A 22,013-nucleotide genomic window follows, 5' to 3' on the forward strand; every position below is an offset into this window, starting at 1 on the left:
GTATCCAAACAACCAAAAGCCAAAATCTAATGGAACTAGAAACATCCATTGCAACAAACCAATCACAAGAATACTTACAACCAGACCTCCAGAAGAACCTTTTTTTTTTTTTATCACCTATTCAAATTCAAGCTCAAATTTTGGGGGCAGGGGAAATCAAAATCAAAATTAACCCCCACTAAGTAAATGGTAAGATGCCAAATTTTGACCAAATGATAGTAATAACAAAAATGGGTAGACAGGAACAAAATAGTAAAGAATATTAAAACTCATCAGAGAAATGAGTGTTGGTTTTGACACTTTTTTTTTATATCAACATTCAAAGAAACTTCAATTCCAAAAGACTAACCCATCCATCCAAGACATACAAGATTCTAATATGTGTTTTTGCATCAAATACTGTATTTTATGTATAGAAAAAAGTTACATACAACTTGTTCAGATGGAAACTTTTTCTCCCAAACTCCCCCTTTTCTTCTTTCTTCCTTATTGGGTTTTTTCTTTTTTTCTTTTTTTCTTTTTTTTGTTTTCTTTTTTGGTTCAGTTCAGACAACAATCAACAACATTACTCTCTACACATGAAATTCTTCAACCCTTTTTGTCAGCAAAGGCTGAAAGGCATCTGTTCCTCAGCATATCAGGTCTGGAGAATATATGTTTACTTCACCTGATAGACAATTCATATTCACATCAGACCAGAACATGGAGAAGCTCATCTGACCAATATTTTTAGAACTCAAGGATTTGGAAGTACAGCCTATAAAACAGATTCAGTTCAGCCTATAAAACAGAACTCAAGCTCATCTAATCATTTAATCAAAATTCGGAAGCATAAACCCATAACGACGATGCAGAAGAAAAAAGTCAACGTTATAATCGCTAATGAAGGGCCTACTTGGAATGACTTTTTAGGTGTTTAAAAATATTCAAATTCATTCCAAACAGGTCCAACGTCTCGTTTTTGTTAGTAAATAATTATAAGTTCTTTGGTATATGTATGGTGCAGAATAGTTTTTGTTGCTCTCTGTCATTTCAGGACATGAGAGGGAAGTGCAACTTTCTTTACTACTTTGTGGAACGTTCAAGGAGGTGGTGGGGGATATGGCTAGGCTTCACAGCTCCCTAAAAATTTCAATGTCTAAAAACTTTTCTAACTACCTTTATCTTTTATTCTTAAAGATAACAACTGGGGATCTTTTCTATAATAGGCCAATCTCAATTTAGGCTCCTTTTGCAGTGGGTTTTCCTTTTTAGCTGCCCTTTTGAATTTTTTCATCATCTCAATGAAAGCTCGACTTTTGATTAGTAACAATAAATTCCATACTATAGAAAATCAAATCTCATTGCAGATCTCATACTCACCAGAATAGCTAGAATTGCATTCCCAACACCTACGTTCTCGCTGCTCCCTCTACAACCAATTTTTTAGTACAACTGTGGGATGGGAAATCGAATCTTCAACCTTTAGAAAAAGTCATGCTAACTACCGTTGAGCTAAGCTCACTTTGGCCCTCTACAACCAATTTTAGAACTAAATTAACCCCTTGATCTCTCTTGCAGAAGTCTCGAAAAACCCTTCCCGCCTCTCTCGTGATGATAGCAAGATCACTTCAGATCCAAACGCCTTCAGTTTTGCTATTTAGAATTTTGTTGTTCTTGTTTGTATTTATCTCTGTTTTTCATGTTTTATTTTTTGTTCCCTCCTGGGAGTTTGTACCCTTGAACAAATTCCTTTTTATCTATCAATCAAAAGTTGTTTCTTGTTCAAAAAATGATTACCAGGTACTAATAGCCTACAAATCTCAACATGTGGCTTCCGGCAGTTTTAATGTCCCAACCTCTTAGTTGTCCAAGGCTTTCATGTGACCAATGCATGTGTGATACATAACCCCCTATTATTAAAAAAATATGTCTGAAACTGATCTTCCATTCCAATTTGATCTACTTATATATATTCTGGGCCGACGGAACCTCCAATAAACCAATGATTCTTTCATGTCCTGTCACTAAGTAATCCTACTCTTACTGAATCTCTGACTTCTCTCTAAACCTTAACTCATCACTTTACCATTACAACATATAGTTTTTCTCTCATTGTTCTTCACCAGTCATTCAATTACTATCCATCCCTCTCCACAGTGTCAGACTGCCAACTCGATAGAGGAACAGTTATCAAGTTTAATTTCAGGCCCACAAAAAAGAAGAATGAAACATTTCTTAAAATGTGGCAGTCAAACAACTTAGGATAACAAAACTAGTTGCTATTTGAGTTTGATTTAAGTTTTTTAATCGAGCTTAGGAATTCAAGATTGATAAGAAAACTCAAAATTGCACGCCTGAATTTTCTCTGTTCTACTTCCAGTCTAACAGAACCTCCAAAGTTTTGTGGTTGTTCTTTTTCAAGTGGAAATTATGGTTTCAAGGTCGACAAAGAAATAAAAGATTCTACTTTATAATCTGCTTGGACTTCACTTTTAATCTAAACAATCATATTAAATCGTTACTAACCATGACAAAAATCAAAATCAAGCTTAGCTTTTAAAATTCCACCACTTTTATCTAACCTATATTGTGCAAAGTCGAAATAAAAAATCATAATATAGATATTGAAAATTTGATTAAAACTAAAAAATAATGTAACCACGAGAAATCAACTAAATAAAAAATAACAATGTACAAAAACCAATAAAATGTAGTTATCAATAACATCTCATTACATCTACATATACTTTTGAAAAAGAGTTCGGAAATCATCACAAAAGACAACTTTAATCCTCTAACGGAAGATTCATGTGATTTAAAATTTAAATTGTTAACAGAAGGTAAGAGTCCAAGTACAGCCTGTGTAGCCTGAGTTAAGCTGTTATTGTTAGTTTTTAATTATTAATTAATATCATCAAACAAAGTTATAAGATTTAAGTTCACAACAAATATGTATAAAAAAAATGTCTACAGAAAAGACAAGGGATGGCAATTGCTCCCTTCTCTTTCAATAGTTCTGTATCTAACTCCTAACGTAACTAATCTTCATTTGTTTGACACATACATTCACTATGCACAAAACTAATTATCTCACATGATACCTCTTGCTACACTGAAATTTCAATTAAAAAAAACAAACAAAACAAAAAGACAGTTACAATTTCATGCTGTGGACAGTATCTACACATGAAATTTTGCCATGACTCCCTTGTTTCATCAGGTTTACGATTTCACGCCACAGAATGTATATGCTAATTTGGTTTTCCTCTAAATGGAAAGAAAAGAAAGAAAAAACAAAACACACAAACAAATACCTTTGCATAGGGCCCATCCCCTTCCACTTTGAAAGAGAGATTAAGGGGTTGTTTGGGGCCCCAACTTGAAGTTGGTAGAGTGGACTAGTTCACCCCATGTTTGGGGCTCCAAATATAATAGTGGTGTTTACCACTATCTATAACCTACAATTAACTACAGTTATACCATTTGAAATCCCTCTTTGTTATAGTGTTTACTATTTCCTACCAATCCTCTCTCTTTTTACCATATTTACTATTTCCTATCTAGACTAAAACAATCTGCAACCCAAACACAAAACCACTTACTATAACCCACAAACTATAATAACCAACTTATCGCCCTAAATGTCCCCTAAAGAATCTTTTAAAGTGATGGAGGCAAGTCGTCACCACCCCCGATTGTTCTTTCAAAAAAGTTGAGAGGTGATTAAGGGCAATTTGCTTGAGGTGTTTACAGTGTTTGGAAAAACCCTCCAAGACGACACATCTAGGCGCTAGGCACAGGTCTGGATCCTTGCCTTTAAAGGGTGAGGCTCATGGAATAAGGCGTGCGCCTTTTGTGAAGACCCAAAGCTCAAAGCCTTGGGCCCTAGGGCTTTTTCATTATTTTTAAAAGGTAGTAACAATTAGGATTTTTCCTTCTTTATTAACTAAAAAAAATCAAATTTACTACACTTAAATGCAAATTCCTTGTGTTCGGGGTTTTTTTTTTCCCATATTTTCACTTCAACTAAGTTTTCTCTTCTTTATGTAGTATTTTTATAAAAAGTGCACCTAAAAGTACATAAATAAAAACACGTTTTATTGTGCCTTGAGCTTTTTAAAACATTGGGTGTTTAATGACTTCAGTGAAAGGTGAAATGTGAAAGGTGCATTGACTGACTGACATCACTGTGAGCGAATGAATCTATCATTGATCCACCTCAAATAAAGCAACTCTCCTAGGGTGAATTTTAATTAGGAGGCAATGTCTTAAAGCTAGCAACGGTCAAAGATTTTAAGGTATATACGAAGGGAGGGGTGGAGGTAAGCAAGTTTCATCTTTCATCTGGCTAATTGGTCGTGTGCCCACCAAAAGGGAGGTCTCAAGATCACAAATTTGGGCAAGGGATGTTTCAAAAAAAGGGAGGTCTCAAGATCACAAATTTGGGCAAGGGACGTTTCAAAATTTAGTATGCATTAAAATTTAGTTTTTGGTTTTTAGATTTAGTGAAATTGTGTTTAGCAAAATTGTTTTGATCCAAATAGTGAAAATTCTTAACAACATTTTTATGTTCTCAATATATCCAAATTAACCCAACCCAAACTGGAAGGGTTGGGTTCGGTTGACTGGATTTTTTCGGGTCATCGGATTTTTTGAACACCTCTATATTGAACAACTTTTTAAATTAGGATTCAATTTCTAAATCTACTACCAAACACATATTTAAAAACATTGAAAACATGAAATATAACTCGTTTTTCATTGAACCCCTTCTTTTTTTTTAATCTAATTTTCAGATCACTAACCAAACAAATTCTAAATCTTCCAATATATTCTGTTCTAAACCTAAGTTTTTCTTGTTTCCTCCTCTACTACACCCCATTCTCTATGCCAAGTTCTAGAAGGTTAAGAAGGTTAGGATAGTCGATTGCTCGTGGGAGGATGGTTGCTTATATGGGAGGATGATACATGATTTGTAAATAGGTCCTCACCTATCGCCTTAGGCCAACAATGGTGTTCTCTATATAAGACACAGAAGGATAAAAGTCACATCCTTTGGAAATGTCACTTAGCTGTTAGGTCAGCAGCTTCACATAAGGACTGTCCTACTATGATGAAAGATGGAAGTGGTGATTTTGCATCAATTCTTTACTGACAAAAGAAGAATCCTTTGGCAGGCAATTAGTTTTGCTATGTCTTATTTGGTTAGGAAACCACGTGAAAATTGGAGAGGGTGAAGGGATCTTAAGAGGGTGCAGATTTCGATTCATTTTAATGGTTCCCCTTTGAATTTTGATCGTCCCTTGATATATTACTTTTACCCTCCCAGATTTGTGTCTTCAATGTGGGACATGTTTTTGTTCCTGAGGGGTTGCTATCACGACTTTCTTTTTTCTCAATTTTGTATATCCTGGTTAGCAACTTAGCAACATGCAGTTATTAAACGACTTTTGTTTTTTTATATTAAAAAAACAAACAATCAAAAAAGGAGGAGGAGACAGAAAGGAAGGAAGAACTGGAAGCATTTTTAAACAACAAACTGGTTGCAGTATGCATCACAAGGTTGCATCAAACCTATTGGCACCAAACTCCAATAAGATGCAAATTAAGAGGAACTCGTATGTAACCAGACTGCCAGCTAAATGGTATAGTGTTTTGTTACTCACCTTCAGAAATAAGATGCTGATGTCAGATGCATTTGCCAAAATTAATATGTAATGATTTAACGCTCAGCAGATGTTGCAGCACAAGAAGTTGGAGCACTGCTTTCGTTTAAAGAGTTCTCTGGGTTGCTCTCTCTTCTATTGTGGCCACCCTGCTCATTAGAACCTTGATTTGTAGCACCATCCTCTCTGGTGTCAAGACGTTGCATCATACGTGATACACTGGCAATTCCTGCATTTACTTCTCTTCGAACTTCAGAACCAAGTTCTGACATGGAAGTGTTGCGTGAGAATAGCCGCTCCTTCCACCCTCTTGTACTCTTTGAAATTGATTCTTTGTACCTTTAGTACCGAAAAGCTCTTAGAACAGCTTAATTATATGAGCATCATCTAAATCAATGCACGTACAATTACATATATCATATATGCATAACATTTGCTTGCAAGTTATAAGTCCTTTATGTGTACAACGCATGCGAGCTCATGATCCAGTTTGGAAACTTAACTATATCCATTAAAAATTTGACACAAAAGTTCTACGTTTTTCCTTGACTGCATACCTTGTGGAAACTGCATTAAGTCTTGATTTTAGAGATTCCGAGAATGACTGAAATTCAGATGGACCAGCTCTATCCAGATTTGGAGATGGAGAATCACTAGTGGAGATTCTGTGAATGAAGGATCACTATTAAAACAAAAAAGTTTGCAACAAAGAAGCCATAACAGGAACCATTTTGAAACAATTGTATACCGAATGCCAGATGAAGCTCCTCGTCGACTGGCTGAAAAGTTAGATCCAGATGCTGAGCGAGAAATGTGATCAGTTTGAATGGTCGGAAACTGTGCAATATGCTGTGATGGTTCATCCCCCCGAGGTGTTAGTGGGCTAGAGGGGCTAGCAACGGTAATACCAGCTGGCTCAGTGTCTATTCCAGAGGCCGAGACATGCTCCGGTGGCCCACCAGGATGAGTGGAGAAAACCAAGAAGTGAGGACGTCCATGAGATGATGACCTACTCCTCCCATCTCTTCTACCAATATGATGTGTCCTTCCCATGGCAGCAGCTGCAGCCAGGTGCTGAATTATTCGCTCTTCAAGCTCAGCATTATTAACGCCCAGAGGTAGCTGCATTAGAAGAAAACATCATCTCAAATAATTCCAATATCTTCAAAACTTGAAACAGCATAAAAGTTAGAAGATAAACCAACATGTTGCAACTCGAAATTGCCAAGAGCTGGATGATGAAACACAGCGGTATTTCTCACTGGAGTAGTCCTTATATTCCTCTCTCGTTCAACCGCCTCCAACAGCTCTTGACTGCCACAACATAGACAGGTAAACAAACCCAATAATATTTAAAACAGGATGAACTGCAGATGCATCGTATGCAAGCAGAAAAATGAACCTGGTGGGGTCCTTCAGGCTGATAGATTGCCAGCACATAGGGCATTGAGAGCTTCTCTGGCACCTGCATATTGCAACAAGATCAATTCAATTTCACAAGTACAGTTTCTTCAAAGTCCCAACTGGCAATATTATCAACAATAACTGGTAATCAGCAAAAACGAAATAATCAGATTAAGTCACTTTTCTAGAAACACAAAAGTAGTAAGGTTCCAGGCATCATACATTTTATAAAACAATCTCACTGCAACAATTCGATTCATGAAACAAGATTTCTAACCCCTAGAAAAATGAAAATGCTGGATTAAACAAAACAACCAAACTTAATAGGAGTTGCTACTCAGGTGTATGAAACAAACAGTTAAATTTAAAAGAAAGTAACATTTCAAAAATTAAAAAACAATTATATTATACCACTCAAGGATGCATTGGAGGTGATACTCATGCTTGCAAGCAGTAACCTACATGAAAGACATCATAAGAATCATAAGAAATGTCATTCCATTGTACTAATGTAATGTTCATAATTAATATTCTCACTGTGGACATAATTGGGTATTTTCTTTCTTCCCCCCCTTTTTAGATCGAGAAAAAAGAAGGTACGATTACAATCAATAAAGATAAATGGCTTAATCATTGTACCGTAGAAGGATCACTTTCACAAAAATCCTCAAGGCATATACTGCAAGCATCATCACAAGCTTCTTGAATCCCGCCTTCCACAAAAGCAGCAGCTGATGTCAAACGATTCTCAGAATCCTTCTCTTCCTCCATCTCCAAAATCTAAAAACCATTAAAACTCAATTAACACAACACAACACAACACGATCAAATCTAAACAAAACAAATAGGGTTCACAAGTTCTAATCAATCCCTCTCTTCAAACAAATAACATAAATCCGATTCACCAGCTAGAACAAGATTCGATTTCCAAATAACCTCAAAAAGGGCTACATCATCAATGTCCCAATAAACAATTTTGAAACCAAAGAGCGGGAAAAATGGCATCCAAGAAAAACTCAAGATCACATCACATCACATCACATCAAATAATCACGATAAATAACTTATGGGTTTACCTTGATTGTTTGAAAAATTCCCAGATGATGGGTTGAAGAAATTCAACCAAAAAAACCCATAAAAAAGTATCGGATCGAGCTCCAAAAAAAATCCCCAGACCCAGAGAAAATCTCTGCTAGGGGAACATATCAACAAATCTTTAATACCCCAGAATCAACTGAGGAAGAAAGAAGAAGAAAAAATGATAATCAGAGAGAAAAAGAGAGAAAAGCAAGGCACAAGACAAATGCCCCTTTACCTTTAATAATGGGATTGTTGTTGCTTTAACCTCTCTTTCTCTCTCTCTTCAACCTTTTTTTTTAATTAAAAATCTTTTTGTGTGTTGGAAAACAAACCCACCAACAAAGCATTAGAGAGAACCTCAAAAGTCTCATCCTTCACACCCACTTCCATAATTGATACAAAAATCCAATTGCATAATCAAACCCTAAAAACAAAGCATTTTTCATCAATAATCTTGGTGCATACTACCTATTAACACAAGTTTTCACATCCATAATATTTATGATTTAAATCTTGTTATAATCTCTAAACTTTAAATCTTGTTCTATTTTAATCCTAAACTTTAAAAGATGTTCATTTTAGTCCTTAAATTTTCAAAGAGTAATTATGTTAACCCTTCAACATAAATGTGAAGGAGCTTGTATTTTTTAATGACTAGGCTCTTGATGTATTGAACAAGATGAAGATAAAGTAAAATGTCAACCACCAACCCACCAAAATACTAAACGACCACAATTTTGAACTAAAAATGTCTTTTAAATTCTCCCATTTTGCCACTTCAAAATTAAGACTCTAGATTTTTTTTCGCGTAACTAACTTATTTGATAGTTTAGTTCTCTAGAAATACAAGTCTCCTCGCCATTTTATTAAAGAGTTATCAAAATCTTAATATATCATAGACCAAAATAAGCCTTTTTTTTAAGTTTTGGGACTATAACGTACATTTTTAAAGGTCAATGACCAAAATAAAATAATATTCAAAGTTCAAGGATTAAAATAAAAAAATTTAAAAGTTTGGGGAACAAAATAGAACATTAATCAAACTATATTTTAGAGTAATTTGGAGCATGGACAATTGAATTTAATAGTATGAAATTATTTTTGAATAATTAAACCATATTTTAGAGTAATTTTGAGCGTGATAAAATGATTTTAATCCCTTCAAGATTACTCCAAAATATACCCTAAATTTAGCCTACAATCATTTATTACATCATATAATATACTATACATTTCTTTTAAATATCCCTTTTCACCAAATTTTCTATAATAAATGATCTTTGTTAACACGTATATTTCAATTGGTTTAGATATATATTTTTATCAAAATATCAATCATTTAAATCTCTCTAATCTCACCTACGTCGAACTTAAAAATAAAATTATATTAAAAAAATAAACAAATAATAATTTTTTTAATTATAAAAAATTAAAAGTAAAAAAAAAAAAAAAAAAAAAAAAAAAACCTAAAAAAAAAAAAAAAAAAAAAAAAAAAAAAAAAAAAAAAAAAAAAAAAAAAACCCTTTTTTTGGGGGGGGCCCCCCCCCCCCAAAAAAAAAAAAAAAAAAAAAACCCTTTATGTATGTAACAACATTTGGGTTTTGTTGGAAATAAAATGACCAATTGATAAAGTATTTGATTTTACATTTATTGCAATAAAGCAATCGTTTTTGTAAGTGTTTCTAAAATTAGATAGATATATTTATAGGTGGGTTATTTTTGTATATTCTACCCAATGTTTTAAATTAAGAAATAAATTTAAGTTTAAATTAAAAGTTTATTTCTAAAAGTCCTAAACTCTTTTGAAATTTTTGAAATTTTCAATCTTGCATTTGATAGGTCATTGGCATGCTCAAAATTTGTACAAACTAATTGTTCTATTAAAATATTAAATTTTATATTTAATAGGACTCTAAATTTTTAATTTAGTATCTATTAAATCTTTAAATTCTAAAAAAAATAACATAGGTGAATGACCTATTTAACACATTTAAACTTTAAAGAATCTATTGTACATATAATTTAAAGTATAATGATCTTATACGCGAAAGTTGAAAGTACAAGAATGATAATTTTTAAATTTTAGGGGATGAATGAAAATAAAAATAATAATAATGATGAGCATTATTGTTAACTAGTTTCATAATTATATTTTTTATAATTAAATATTTTTTAATACTAATTAATAAAGAAAATACTAATCAATCATCTTAGCCAATTTTAAGCTGTATTGATTTTAGAATTATTATTAAATATATATCAATAATTCTTTTTTTTTTATTTTAACAATAACAATATATATAGTCGATACTACACATTTTATGTGAGTTAAGATATGTTCGTAATTATCGATATTTTTATTTTTATCTTGTTTTTTAAATTTCATTCTCGTTCTTTATTTATTGTTTTCGTTTTTGAACAAATTTTCATTTTTTTTTTTAAGAAAGATGGAGCAAAGTTAGAGATGCTATACAGTAATATTAGTCTTTAAACGGTGCTATATAGCAAGTAGGTTCAAATTTTAGTTTCATCTTACCAAATATAAATAAAGCAAACTGAGCCTAGTTAAAAGTTATTAATAAAATTTTAACAAAAGGAGAATTTGATTTAATTTTATATTTTTAACGTACCAAATGGAAATGGACAATAATTAATAAAATAATATAGTACATTATAAGATAGGTATTTAATGGTTAAATTATATAAAATATCATAAAGTCTATGCTATATGTAAAAAAATATCTTAAAACTTTCAAAAGTTCTAAAAATATAAAAAATACACTTACTAAAAAGTGTAAAAAAATACCCTTACTATCCGTATGTGAACAGAAACCGTTAATGTCCTCTCATTCATCTACGGTCCCTCTATTTTCTCCCTTTTTTTTCATTACCCTTCAACTCTCCTATATTTATTTGTCTCGAATAAATAAATAAAATGTCCATTTTAGCCAATGTATATAGATTATAACAAGAAAAAAAAATGAATAATTGAAGCACCAAAAGATCTTAGAACTTAAATATTTTAACCATGTTAGTTTAATTTTATATTAACAATGTAAGTAGTTAAGTGTGTTAATAGCCGAATACTGTTTAAATATATATATATCATTTTGGTATATTTTAAGATGATATTTTGATTTAAGAATTTTGCGAGATTTTGTGGGATTTATATTTTAGCTTAAAGTTTTTTGTTCTTTTCAAACTTAAAAAAGAAAAAATCAAACAAATTGAAAATTATATTAATGATAAGAACATTTTAAATCTTTTTAGTTGTTTTTTGCAACATGGAGTTAATCGTTTATATTCGTATACTAAAAGTAAAAACATTTTTTTAAGTATTTTTAGTTCATGAATATTTTGTATACTTCTAAAAGTTTAAGGGTAGTTTTTAAACAAAATATGAAGATTTTCATCCAAAACTCACAGTGCGAGTATTTTCAAAATTTTTCTAAAGTTTAATGGAGTTTTTGAAACTTTAAAAATTTAGGAGTATTTTGGTTACATTCCAAAATTAGACATTATTTATATATATTCTGGCCTTATTTAATTGGTGAAACACAAAACAAATCTAAAACTAAAATAGGCCCGTAGATAAATCTAATAATAATATTTATTATTATTATGACGAATAGCCACAATAAACATATTTTACTCCTATGCCAAATTCTCATCCTCTATTTTAACCTAAAATATTTATTAAAAAAAAAAAAAACAATTTCAGTTTTAAATTCTTTTAAAAACTGAAGTTAAAAATTAAACTTTTTGGGACATAATTAAAATGTACTTATGTCAAGTATTTTATTATTTATCTCAAAGTCAGAAATTCAATTACTCTGCTATCAATAAATTATATAAAAAAAAAAAAGGTGAAATTTATTACAAAATATTTAACATTTTAATTTAATTTAATATATAGAAGTTACTAGAGAGTATTTATTTAAAAGTATTCATCTTTAGTGGTAACCAATGATTGGCTTGACAATGCCAGCAATGCATGACTGTAGGTATCACCAAAATCCACCATTTTGGAAGGGAATAATATTAAATTACCCAAATCAAATCCATCACAATCTACCACTTAAACAATAATACATTATAATTCTATAATCTTAATTTTAATTATTTATATACACGTGTATAGATATCATTGGTGGATCTGCAATGAGGGCACAAATCTATATAACGTTAGAAGTCGATAAATGTTTAAACCAATAATTATTTTTATGTTTATTTATTATTAAACTTTAAAAAATATTTAAGAAGTATCTGAATTTTGTTTTTTGTGTTTAATATATTTCTAAAAGATCAAATTTTTATCTAACATGTCTCTTACATATTTGAAGATATTAAAAATTAAATGTGATATTGCACATTAAATGTAATTTTATGCTTAATATGTACAATTTAACGTATTTTTTAAATTGATGTATCAATTAGCTAAAAAAAATTAAAATTTAAAGTTCAAATAGATAGAAATCTATTGATGATCTTGTAAAACAGTTACTTTTTAAATGTTTCTCATATTTATAATATCTATGAAATATAAAACTAAAGTAATTTATAGAAATTTTGAAGAGACTAGAGTAAAACAAAAATTATGAATTTATTGGTCACGATTTTCAAATTTTAATAACTAGACTTGTAACTTAACCATCATATAAATATAATTTTTAGTGCATTGTTATAAATATATTTATTAAAGAATACTAATTACACTAAAATAAATTTAACTTATTAATGATTGAGGTAAAATAATTTTATAAAAGATCCAAAACTATTTGCAAGAAACGAACTCTCGAAAATTATTGCAAAATTGTGGATTTTTTTTTTTTTTTTTTTGTCTTATTGGATTCATTTTCTTCAAAATACTGGTTGGTATTCAGTCTTCTGAAGAGATTAAAACGCTTATCCAACTCAGTAGACCTTGCTTTAGTCTAGAAGAGATTGAACCCGTCTTATGCCCACTTGTCTTTTTTTCCTTAAATAATAAAATTATTATTTCAATTTTAAGTCACAAAATTATCAACTCGCTATTTATCCCTAATTCTCCCTAATTCTTTCAAACTCTCTCAAATTTCTCATTAATTATCTCAAACTTTCTCAAATTTCTCCTTAATTCGATCAAACTCTCAAATTTTTCTCCAATTCTTTCAAACTCTCTCAAATTTCTACCGGAATTATAATCTTTTTATATTTTGTACCTTCCATCTTTAAGGAATACGAAACCATTTTTTTTTCTTTTTGCAAATTATGTCATTTAAAAATAAAAATAAATTGGTATATGATTTTAGGTGAGATGTAAAATTATTGTGTTACACGATTAGTTTTGAAGTTGAATTCTTTTAATAGGTGAGGTTTTTAAGGGAAATAATAGAAGATCAATATCAATTCCATATCATATTTTTTGTTTTCAAGGGAAGAATTATTGATTTTGGTTTTTAAAGTATTTGAAAAAATAAAATGTGCTAAAAATTATTTAAAAAGATAGATTTCATTGAGTATCGGTAATAACCGTTTAGTTGATCAATTTTATTTGTTTTATTTATAATTCATGATTGTTTAAATTAATCTCAAGTGAAACAATTAAAACACCATTTAATTTTTTATGCTTGAACTATTATATAAAATGAGTTAATTGAATATAACATTGAAAGCAAAATGCTTCTATTCATTATTGGAAGATGATCCACTTCAATCACGCCTAGAACGTTCACGATTACTATAAACCTGTATATGTTTGACCTTCATCAATATCCTCATTATGTGATGGATGTGTCACATATTGATCACAAACCCAAATGGATTACGAGAGATTGACCTATGTCCATATTGTATATTCCTAGATTGTCAAATGATGGAATTGTTGAATACAAAGCAAACATCATCGAAGGTTGCATCATGGACGTAGATGTGTACTGTCATGTCATATGTCTACGAGATGATTTGAGAAGAAGATTAAATTTATCTATACGTATTATTAGTCATTGTTCAATTAAATTTATACCTCACACACAATAAATAATTGAGTTTTTCGTCTTTGAGTGAAATTGATTTATATCTCATACACGATAAAACAAAATTATTTTTTTCCATTTTTCTAGTCAAATTGATTTATATCTAGTGCAAACTCTCATAATATCTTTACAATAAAGTCAAGGTTGATCCAAGTAAATATATTAGAAGAATATTGGATATATTAAACAAAGTAAATACATTATATTTCAAGATTGAGATATCTAATATTATGCATAATATCCAATATTTTTTTTTAAAAAAATTATATTATAAAAAGAAGCTAAATAAAACTAAACAAAAATGTAGAAGATAAAAGATATCATACAATGGAGGGGAAATAGATTAAAAAAATATATATACTTGTACAAGAAAAAAGATAAAGCATGTATGATTGTATACTAAACAAAATAAACAATTACCTTTCTTTCAATATAATAATGGAGGGGAAATAGAAGAATATTGAGATATAGTTGTTGTATAAGATGAAAAATCATATTAGTATTATCCATAATATCTAAAAAAAAAATAGTTAAAAGATATGTAAACATAAACAGAAAAAAAATATGTAAACATGCATTCATGATCAACAACTGAAAAAATATCAAAATAAAAAATGTATCCTTAAAGTGAAAATGTTGAGATTGTTTTAAGAGATTTTTACCTTTAAAATGAAAATGAAGAAAGATTTGAGATATTTTTAGGGAAATGTGAGAGAGTTTGGTATAATTTTGGGAGAGCTTGAGAAAGGTCGGGAGAAATTTGAGAGAGTGTTGAAGAATTTTGGGAGAGCTAGAGATACTTTGAGAGAGTTCAAAATGGAATTGTGGGTTGATATATATATATATATACACATATAACTTCAAACCGAAATAAATTTAATTATAAAAAAAGGAGTCAAACGACGTCAGTGTGTCGTCCCATCACCAACGTCGACAGAAGAATATATTAAGTTCCAAAGATTCAATAGACTGAATTGATTGCCCTGTCACTGTCATGTCTACAATGAGGTGTCACTACTGTTTTTGCACAGAGATGGAGCAAGACTAAACCGTTGAAGCAACATATTACTATAGGTTTTACATGAGATAATATATAGTATACTTTTTTATATATTTAATGAAGACCAATATACATGAAGGTAAAGTATCGTTATTTGAGGAGACATGTGCTCTTGATCTCTTAAAAATTTACCCGTATTGATGTTTAGATTATATATGAAAACCCAACTTGTTTTTGTCATTAAATTAGCAACTGTACATTCAACATAAAACACAATATAGAATTATATCTTAAATCATATTTTTAAAATCAAGCTTGAAATATATAANCCCCCCCCCAAAACAAAAATCAAAATACAATAATTATGAATTATTTTTATCGCTAAATATATGATTTTCAATCATATATTAGACCTTGTAAATATTTGTTAATTTTAAGTCTAAAAAATATATTTTTTAATTTTCTTATTTATTACCTTGTTTTTTCCCTTCTAAAAGTCTTTATCGTCTATTGTTCGATATTTGTTTAAATATCCACCAAGTTGAAGAAATATTTGTTTGAGATTTTAAAAATGTATTTGAACAGAAAAGAAAATTCACACTTTAAAATATTTTGATTATAAACCATTAATATTTTTTATGAAGAGTCATTGATTTTCAAAAATAAATCAAAACAAATGCTTCAAAATCAACTACTCCAAACCAATTCAATTTAAATATGTTTGAAAAATTTATAATTACTCAAACTAATTCGATAAAAAAACATAATGACAATTAAGAAAAAAAAAACAAACAAACAAAGTAAAGAATGTCACACCAAATATATTTGTAAATAAATTACTATAGAAAAGGGATAAAAACAAACGTCAATAATAATAATAGTCATGGCGTGAATTCGAACATAGTATAATGAATAAAATATTTAGTATCATTTTAAAGGTCAACAATTCAAATTTTCACTCCACACAATTTTTAAAAAAATTCAAAATAAATGAGAGGGATGATTTTATTATTATTTTAAAAAAATAAATCTCATTTTTATACTAACATAAAATCATATTATTTTTACATAAAAGGAAATTCACTCCAAATAATTGGATTAACATATTATTTTCAAATTAACTAGTCTTTTCATGTAATGTCTTGCATTTGGTTATGTATTAAAGTATATTTTCAATCTTTTTGTTATTCATCCAACAACGTCTTTAATAAAAAAACGTGATTCAAAAGTCGAAGCATTAAGAAATACAAGATAGATAGTAAACACATTAAACGAGTGTCTACTCTTTAGTTATCTATTGACTCATTCACCCAAAAAAAAATGGATTGATATAATTAAGCAACAATAATTTTTCTTCTCGTTACGTATTTAACTTTGATAACTTTTTAAAACAATACCAAAAACTAAAAACATATGTACGTATTTGTTATTCTACATTACAAAATGAATAGTTAGTACACACGACAGTTGTAATATATCCTCATATAATTTTGCCAACTCGAACATAGTTTCACAGATTAGGCACCAGATACCATTTTCAAAGTCAATAGTTCAACTTCACTCTTATAACGGTTGGATTCAAATATATTTGTGTGTGTGTTTTTGATAAATTTTTTGAAAAAGAAAGAAACATAAAAATAATAATACAAACAAAGGAGAAAATACATGGCATTGGAAGAGCCAAGAGAAGCACCTGAGGGAAACATTTTTTTTTTTTCAGATTGGAAAATGACCATTGAGAGACCACATGGAGGGCAGAGAACTGCATTTCTTAAATGCCTTTGCCTATCCTTCCCAAGTACATGTAGGTTCACCTATATTATGAAACTTTATATTATATATATATATATATTGTATAATAATTACGGACAAAAGATCAAACTTCGAAATGTGAAATGAATTGTATGTTAATTACTATCGAGCTAAGTTCGATTGAACAAATGTTTTCTTATGTTATTAATCTTCACAGTTTGACTAGAGATTTAAATCTAATGTAACTCACGAGTAATAATCTAACAAATTAAATATAGATTATACAAATTTGAGTAAAGAAAAATTAGCTTAAATTCATCTTGCCAAACAATTTCATGTAAAATAATAATAATAAATAAGAATGCACAAATCTAACTACATATAATATAGACGACGATTGAATAGTTCGATGCACACTCTTATTAATTATGAGTTTAACCATGTAACATGAGTCTAATGTTAACTCTATTGACAACTTTGATTTTCTTTTTTTAATTTTATGCATGGAGGTACAACTTATGATTTAAATTATTGTTATCGGTATATGTTTGTATGTCGTGTGTGTATATATATATTATTTAGAATTTATTTGAAAATAGGTAAGTAGTAATGTTTTAACACATTGAACTATATTTTTAGTTATAGGACTATTTTGAATTGAATTCAAACCATTGTTTATCTAAAAATATAAATATTATTAAATATCAAACGTTGAGAATGTTCAGTTTTTAAAATAAGGAAAAAAAGCCACATAACTATCATTAAATATCTCTCTTTTTCCATTCTTTAGACCTTAAATTTATGATACAATGTAACATAGTAATCAATAAAATATGCTTTATGAATAAGTTGTACACAAGTTATCAAAACCGAACATAACTTAACTAGGTACATGTGATCTAAATCTCTCTATCCCTAATCGTACTAGAAAAAAATACACACCAATTAACAAAAATCATATTACAAAAATGAAAACAAAAATGAAATGACAAAAGTTATATGAATAAAACTTTTTGGATAAGAATTTATGTTATGCACATTGTTTTCTTTCATTTGTTAAGTTGAATAATATGCAAAACATACTTCAAAAAAAAAACCAATCTTATTAGACAAAAAAAAACGTTGAGTTTAACCACATTTATATAGAGAAATCAAGGTAATTTTTCGATTAAATTACAGATTTGATCTTAATAGTAAAAAAAAAATGTCGTGATAAAACTTCATAAACAATCTCTTTCATAAATACCAAATATATAATTTAAAATCATTATCAAAATCACATAATATTTATACTATACTTATAAGTTAGAGGTAATACTATAATAATAATAATTTAAACCTGAAACAAATCATAATCTTTGTAACCATTCCACTTTTTATCTTTGATTTTTTAAAAAAAAATTAAATCTGACTTTTTAAATTATTGAGGAAAGTTGTATATATAAGCTTAATTTTTTAAAAAATATAAAAAAATCAAATGATTATAGAATCAAACGGAATTAAAAATTCAAATGTAAGAAATCCAAATCTTGGCTTCTTTTTTTTCATGTGAAATGAGTACAATATTTTCCCGGAAGCCAAACACCATTACAGAACAATGACAAAAAACACGAAGAACTTTAATGCTCAATGAATAAATAAAATTTTGAAGTAAAATAAAATAAAATAAAATAAAATCCCCACCACCACCATTTCCAAATGATCAATTCAAATTCAAACCCACGGAGCCGAGAAGAAGAAGGAGATGGCGAAATTTTCCTTTCCTTTCCTTCCCTTCTGTTTTCCCGGTAAAATTTGCAGAGAAAGTTGAAAGAGAAAACAGATGAAAATGGCTTTCTTTTTCATTTGGAGATCGAAGAAATTTGATCTCTCTGTGAAGGGCTTCTCCAAAATCCAGTACTGTAGAAAATCTCCCACATCTCTTTTTCCAGTTCCATCACTCTCCTCTCCGTTTCCTCCGATTTCTGCCCTTTCGGTTCCGACGAGTACACCGTTTTTCCGATCGAAAGAATCTGAATATCCGTTTCATCATATCCCCCACCGGAGAACCGTGTACGCCTCGCTGGAATAGCCCCCTTCTTCTTCAACCTCTGCCGCCGCTTCGTCCTCAAAGCACGGCGACAGAGTCCAGCCGGAACCTTGTAAATGGCGAGAACGAGAAAGTTTAAAACAACACAAGGACAACAACAACACACGGCGGCACATTCCGCCGTCGTACCACCAGCTACTTCCGCGAACCGGACACTTCCAGAAACAGATTTGCTCGTTAGCAATGGTTGCCGACGGTTGGTCGATGGCGGACGAAGCATAATCGTATTCGACATTGCTAGGTATTTCCAATCGTCGATGTTGATTTCAAATCTCCTCTCTAATTTCCAGAAAAATCCCTTACTTCCTTCTCCATAATTCCTCCATTTAAAAAAAAAAAAAAAAAACCCTAGAAAACAAAATCAAAATCGATTCGAATAAAATCTTCAAATTGTTCCCTGTGGGAGAGGGAATCAAACAGAGAACACAAAGAACAAAGAATCAAAATGAATGAAATCAAAGGCGCGAATTCCTCCTCCCACAAAGAAGGTTTCCGTGAGCTAACAGAGAGCGAATGAAGCAGGAGGAGCCATTGGAGAAAGCGATCATAAACGAGGGCGGCGGAGGCCGCGGAGTGGAGTTGCCGGGAAGCAGCAATCCAGGCCCGGAGGAGGGAGGGGGTGAAGGGGGAGGAATAAGAGAGGCGGAGGAAGGCGAAGATGACGGCGGCGGAATCTGAAGGAATTGAGAGATTGAGAGAAGAAATTAATGGGTGTGGATGAGAATGGAGTTGAGATCCTATAAATGGGGAAGAAGAAGAGAGAGAGAGAGAGAGAGAGAAGGAGATTTTTTTGTTCTGTTGAGGAAATTTTGAAGGAAAATGGAAGAAGGAGAGAAAAATGGGAGAGGTTATTACAGAGAAGCATTTTCATTACAAGGAATTTTGTTTTTTCAAACTAACATAAACTTAATTTGGTTACACAAAGATAAGAGTCAAGTCAAGCTGGGCAATTATATGAAGGACAATATTCATTTTTTATATATATATAAAAAATATATTATTTTAATCTTTATCTTTCTTTATCTCTATCCTTTTTCCTTTCTCTAAAATTATTTTTAAAAAAACAGTTTCATAATAATGAACCAGAATATTTATTGGAGGAGAATATTCATTTTTTTAATTAAAAAATATATATTATTTTAATCTTTATCTTTCTTTATCTATATCCTTTTTCCTTTCTCTCTATTTATTTACTAAAATTATTTTTAAAAAACAGTTTCTTAATAATGAACCATAATATTTATGAATATAACAAAATGTCACTGTATATTAATGATAGTCATTAATAGATAGTAATGCACTACTATCATCTATCTAATAGATGTTTATCAATATCTATCATTGGTAGACTATGACATTTTGCTTAAATATTTTCAGTAATTTGATATTAAAACAATTTTCCTTTTTTTTTTATGTCATTTATTAAGGGCCCGTTTAGATTTAATTGAGAAAAATATGTTTTTCAAACAACTCATTTTTATTTAAACACTCTTAATAAAAATAGTTTAAAATACATTTTAAAAACTATTTTGCATGGTTGTCAAACCGTTTTTATTTTTATTTTTCATAATGACTTATTTTTTTAATTAAATACTTGAAAATGTATTCCAAATACACTATAAGTTTTGAGTTTGGTTTCAATTTAGCTACTAAATTTCAGATTTTTTAAACTTTTACTATTGAGATTTGAGTTCTATTTTAATTTCAAGATTTATACTTTTAACATCAACTTTTTTTTTTTTATTAAATACTTATTTTTTGACTTTAATGTTAATGTGTATTCATCAATTTAAAAAGAATTATAAATAGTTAAATTTCACTATTTTTCTTTTCTTTTTTAATTTCTCTCTCATGGTTTATATATTAAAATTGGGTAGTTTGTTTGTGTTTTTTCCCCTTAAATAATGAAGTTAATCTCTATGGTTTGGGGAAAATGTATTTAATTTAACCGCTTAGCGGATTATTTAAATTTCAGTCTTAAATTTTTTATTTAAACACTTTAGACTTCAAATTTGATAGGATGTATAGATTTTAACCCTAATGGGACTTAATAGAGAGTATAAATTGATACAATTATTCAATTTAGAATTTTAAATTGATGGAATTTAAATTTTGTAGTTAAATTTGATATAATCTATCAAGTTTGAAGTCTATATTGATGAAATCGAAAGTTTGTGATTAAAATTGATACATGTGTCAAATTTAGAGTTAAAAATGACCGTATTCTTATTTAATCTCTATAATTTAGAGAGTTATAATTTCATCCTTATATTTTGTTAAGACATTTGTGAATCTTTTGGGATTATCAAACATAAGAACTATTTTGGAAGATTTATCAACAAGAGTAAATGTGAACTTTTAAACCATATAACAAAATTATAATTTTGACTAAATTTGTAATTTAAAGTTTTTTCTGTCCTTTTCAAAAAATTCTATCTATTCATTTGTTTATTGAAATAAGATAATTAATTCTCATATAATAACCATTAGTTTTCTATTTTAGAAACTATCTCATACCAATTTATTTAGTGTGGTTTTTACTTTTCTTAAAAAATATATTTGAGTTTTTAATCAAATTCAAAACTTTTTTTTTTTTTTTTTTTTTTTTTTAGTTTTCAAAAGTTGACTTTGATTTTTCAAACATTGGTATAAAGTAACAACAAAACAAACGAACTTATAAAGTAGAATTATTATCTATATAAGCTTAATTTGTTAAAACAACAACTAAAAACCCAAAATATTATTACACGAGTCTCAATTTATTGCTTTTTAAATTTAAGCTTATAATACTAATTTTTTTTTTAAGGAAATTTAAGCTGATAACCAAAGGGCTATTACACGAGATTTAATCTTTTGTTTTTTGTTTTTTTTTTTAATATAGATTAGTAAGTGCACTGAAAATATAAGCTCATATTACTATTTTTCCCTTTGAATTTATTTGTTTTATTATCTACTCTATTCTTAAAATCGAAACCAAATCTTATAAATTTATTATTTATAAAATATGTAAATTATAGTAGATAGAG

At 29.3% G+C, this 22,013-nt stretch overlaps 2 protein-coding genes across 4 annotated transcripts; both read right to left on the reverse strand.

Annotated features, from left to right (window-relative positions):
- Positions 1–300: 300 nt before the first annotated feature.
- On the reverse strand, positions 301–8,509 carry LOC120089748 (E3 ubiquitin-protein ligase RHF2A-like). 3 transcript variants are annotated; one of them, XM_039047128.1, is made up of 9 exons: positions 8,368–8,509; positions 7,692–7,832; positions 7,464–7,510; positions 7,051–7,113; positions 6,854–6,962; positions 6,397–6,770; positions 6,206–6,313; positions 5,649–5,987; positions 301–667 (listed from the first exon to the last, which is right to left on the reverse strand). In XM_039047128.1, the coding sequence occupies exons 2-8, from the start codon at positions 7,821–7,823 to the stop codon at positions 5,705–5,707; spliced, it is 1,116 nt and encodes a 371-aa protein (XP_038903056.1). In that variant the 5' UTR covers positions 7,824–7,832; positions 8,368–8,509; the 3' UTR covers positions 301–667; positions 5,649–5,704. The 3 variants fall into 3 exon arrangements, with proteins under 3 accessions (XP_038903056.1, XP_038903054.1, XP_038903055.1); XM_039047126.1 differs by lacking the exon at positions 8,368–8,509 and adding an exon at positions 8,129–8,361; XM_039047127.1 differs by lacking the exon at positions 8,368–8,509 and adding an exon at positions 8,129–8,361 and having other exon boundaries at positions 301–757.
- A 9,904-nt stretch (positions 8,510–18,413) lies between these two features.
- LOC120091362 lies at positions 18,414–19,904 on the reverse strand. Its single transcript, XM_039049360.1, has one exon. The coding sequence runs from the start codon at positions 19,220–19,222 to the stop codon at positions 18,740–18,742; it is 483 nt and encodes a 160-aa protein (XP_038905288.1). The 5' UTR covers positions 19,223–19,904; the 3' UTR covers positions 18,414–18,739.
- Between the last annotated feature and the right edge of the window lie 2,109 nt (positions 19,905–22,013).

The sequence above is a fragment of the Benincasa hispida genome, chromosome 11 (assembly GCF_009727055.1).
Source record: "Benincasa hispida cultivar B227 chromosome 11, ASM972705v1, whole genome shotgun sequence".
Classification (NCBI taxonomy): domain Eukaryota; kingdom Viridiplantae; phylum Streptophyta; class Magnoliopsida; order Cucurbitales; family Cucurbitaceae; genus Benincasa; species Benincasa hispida.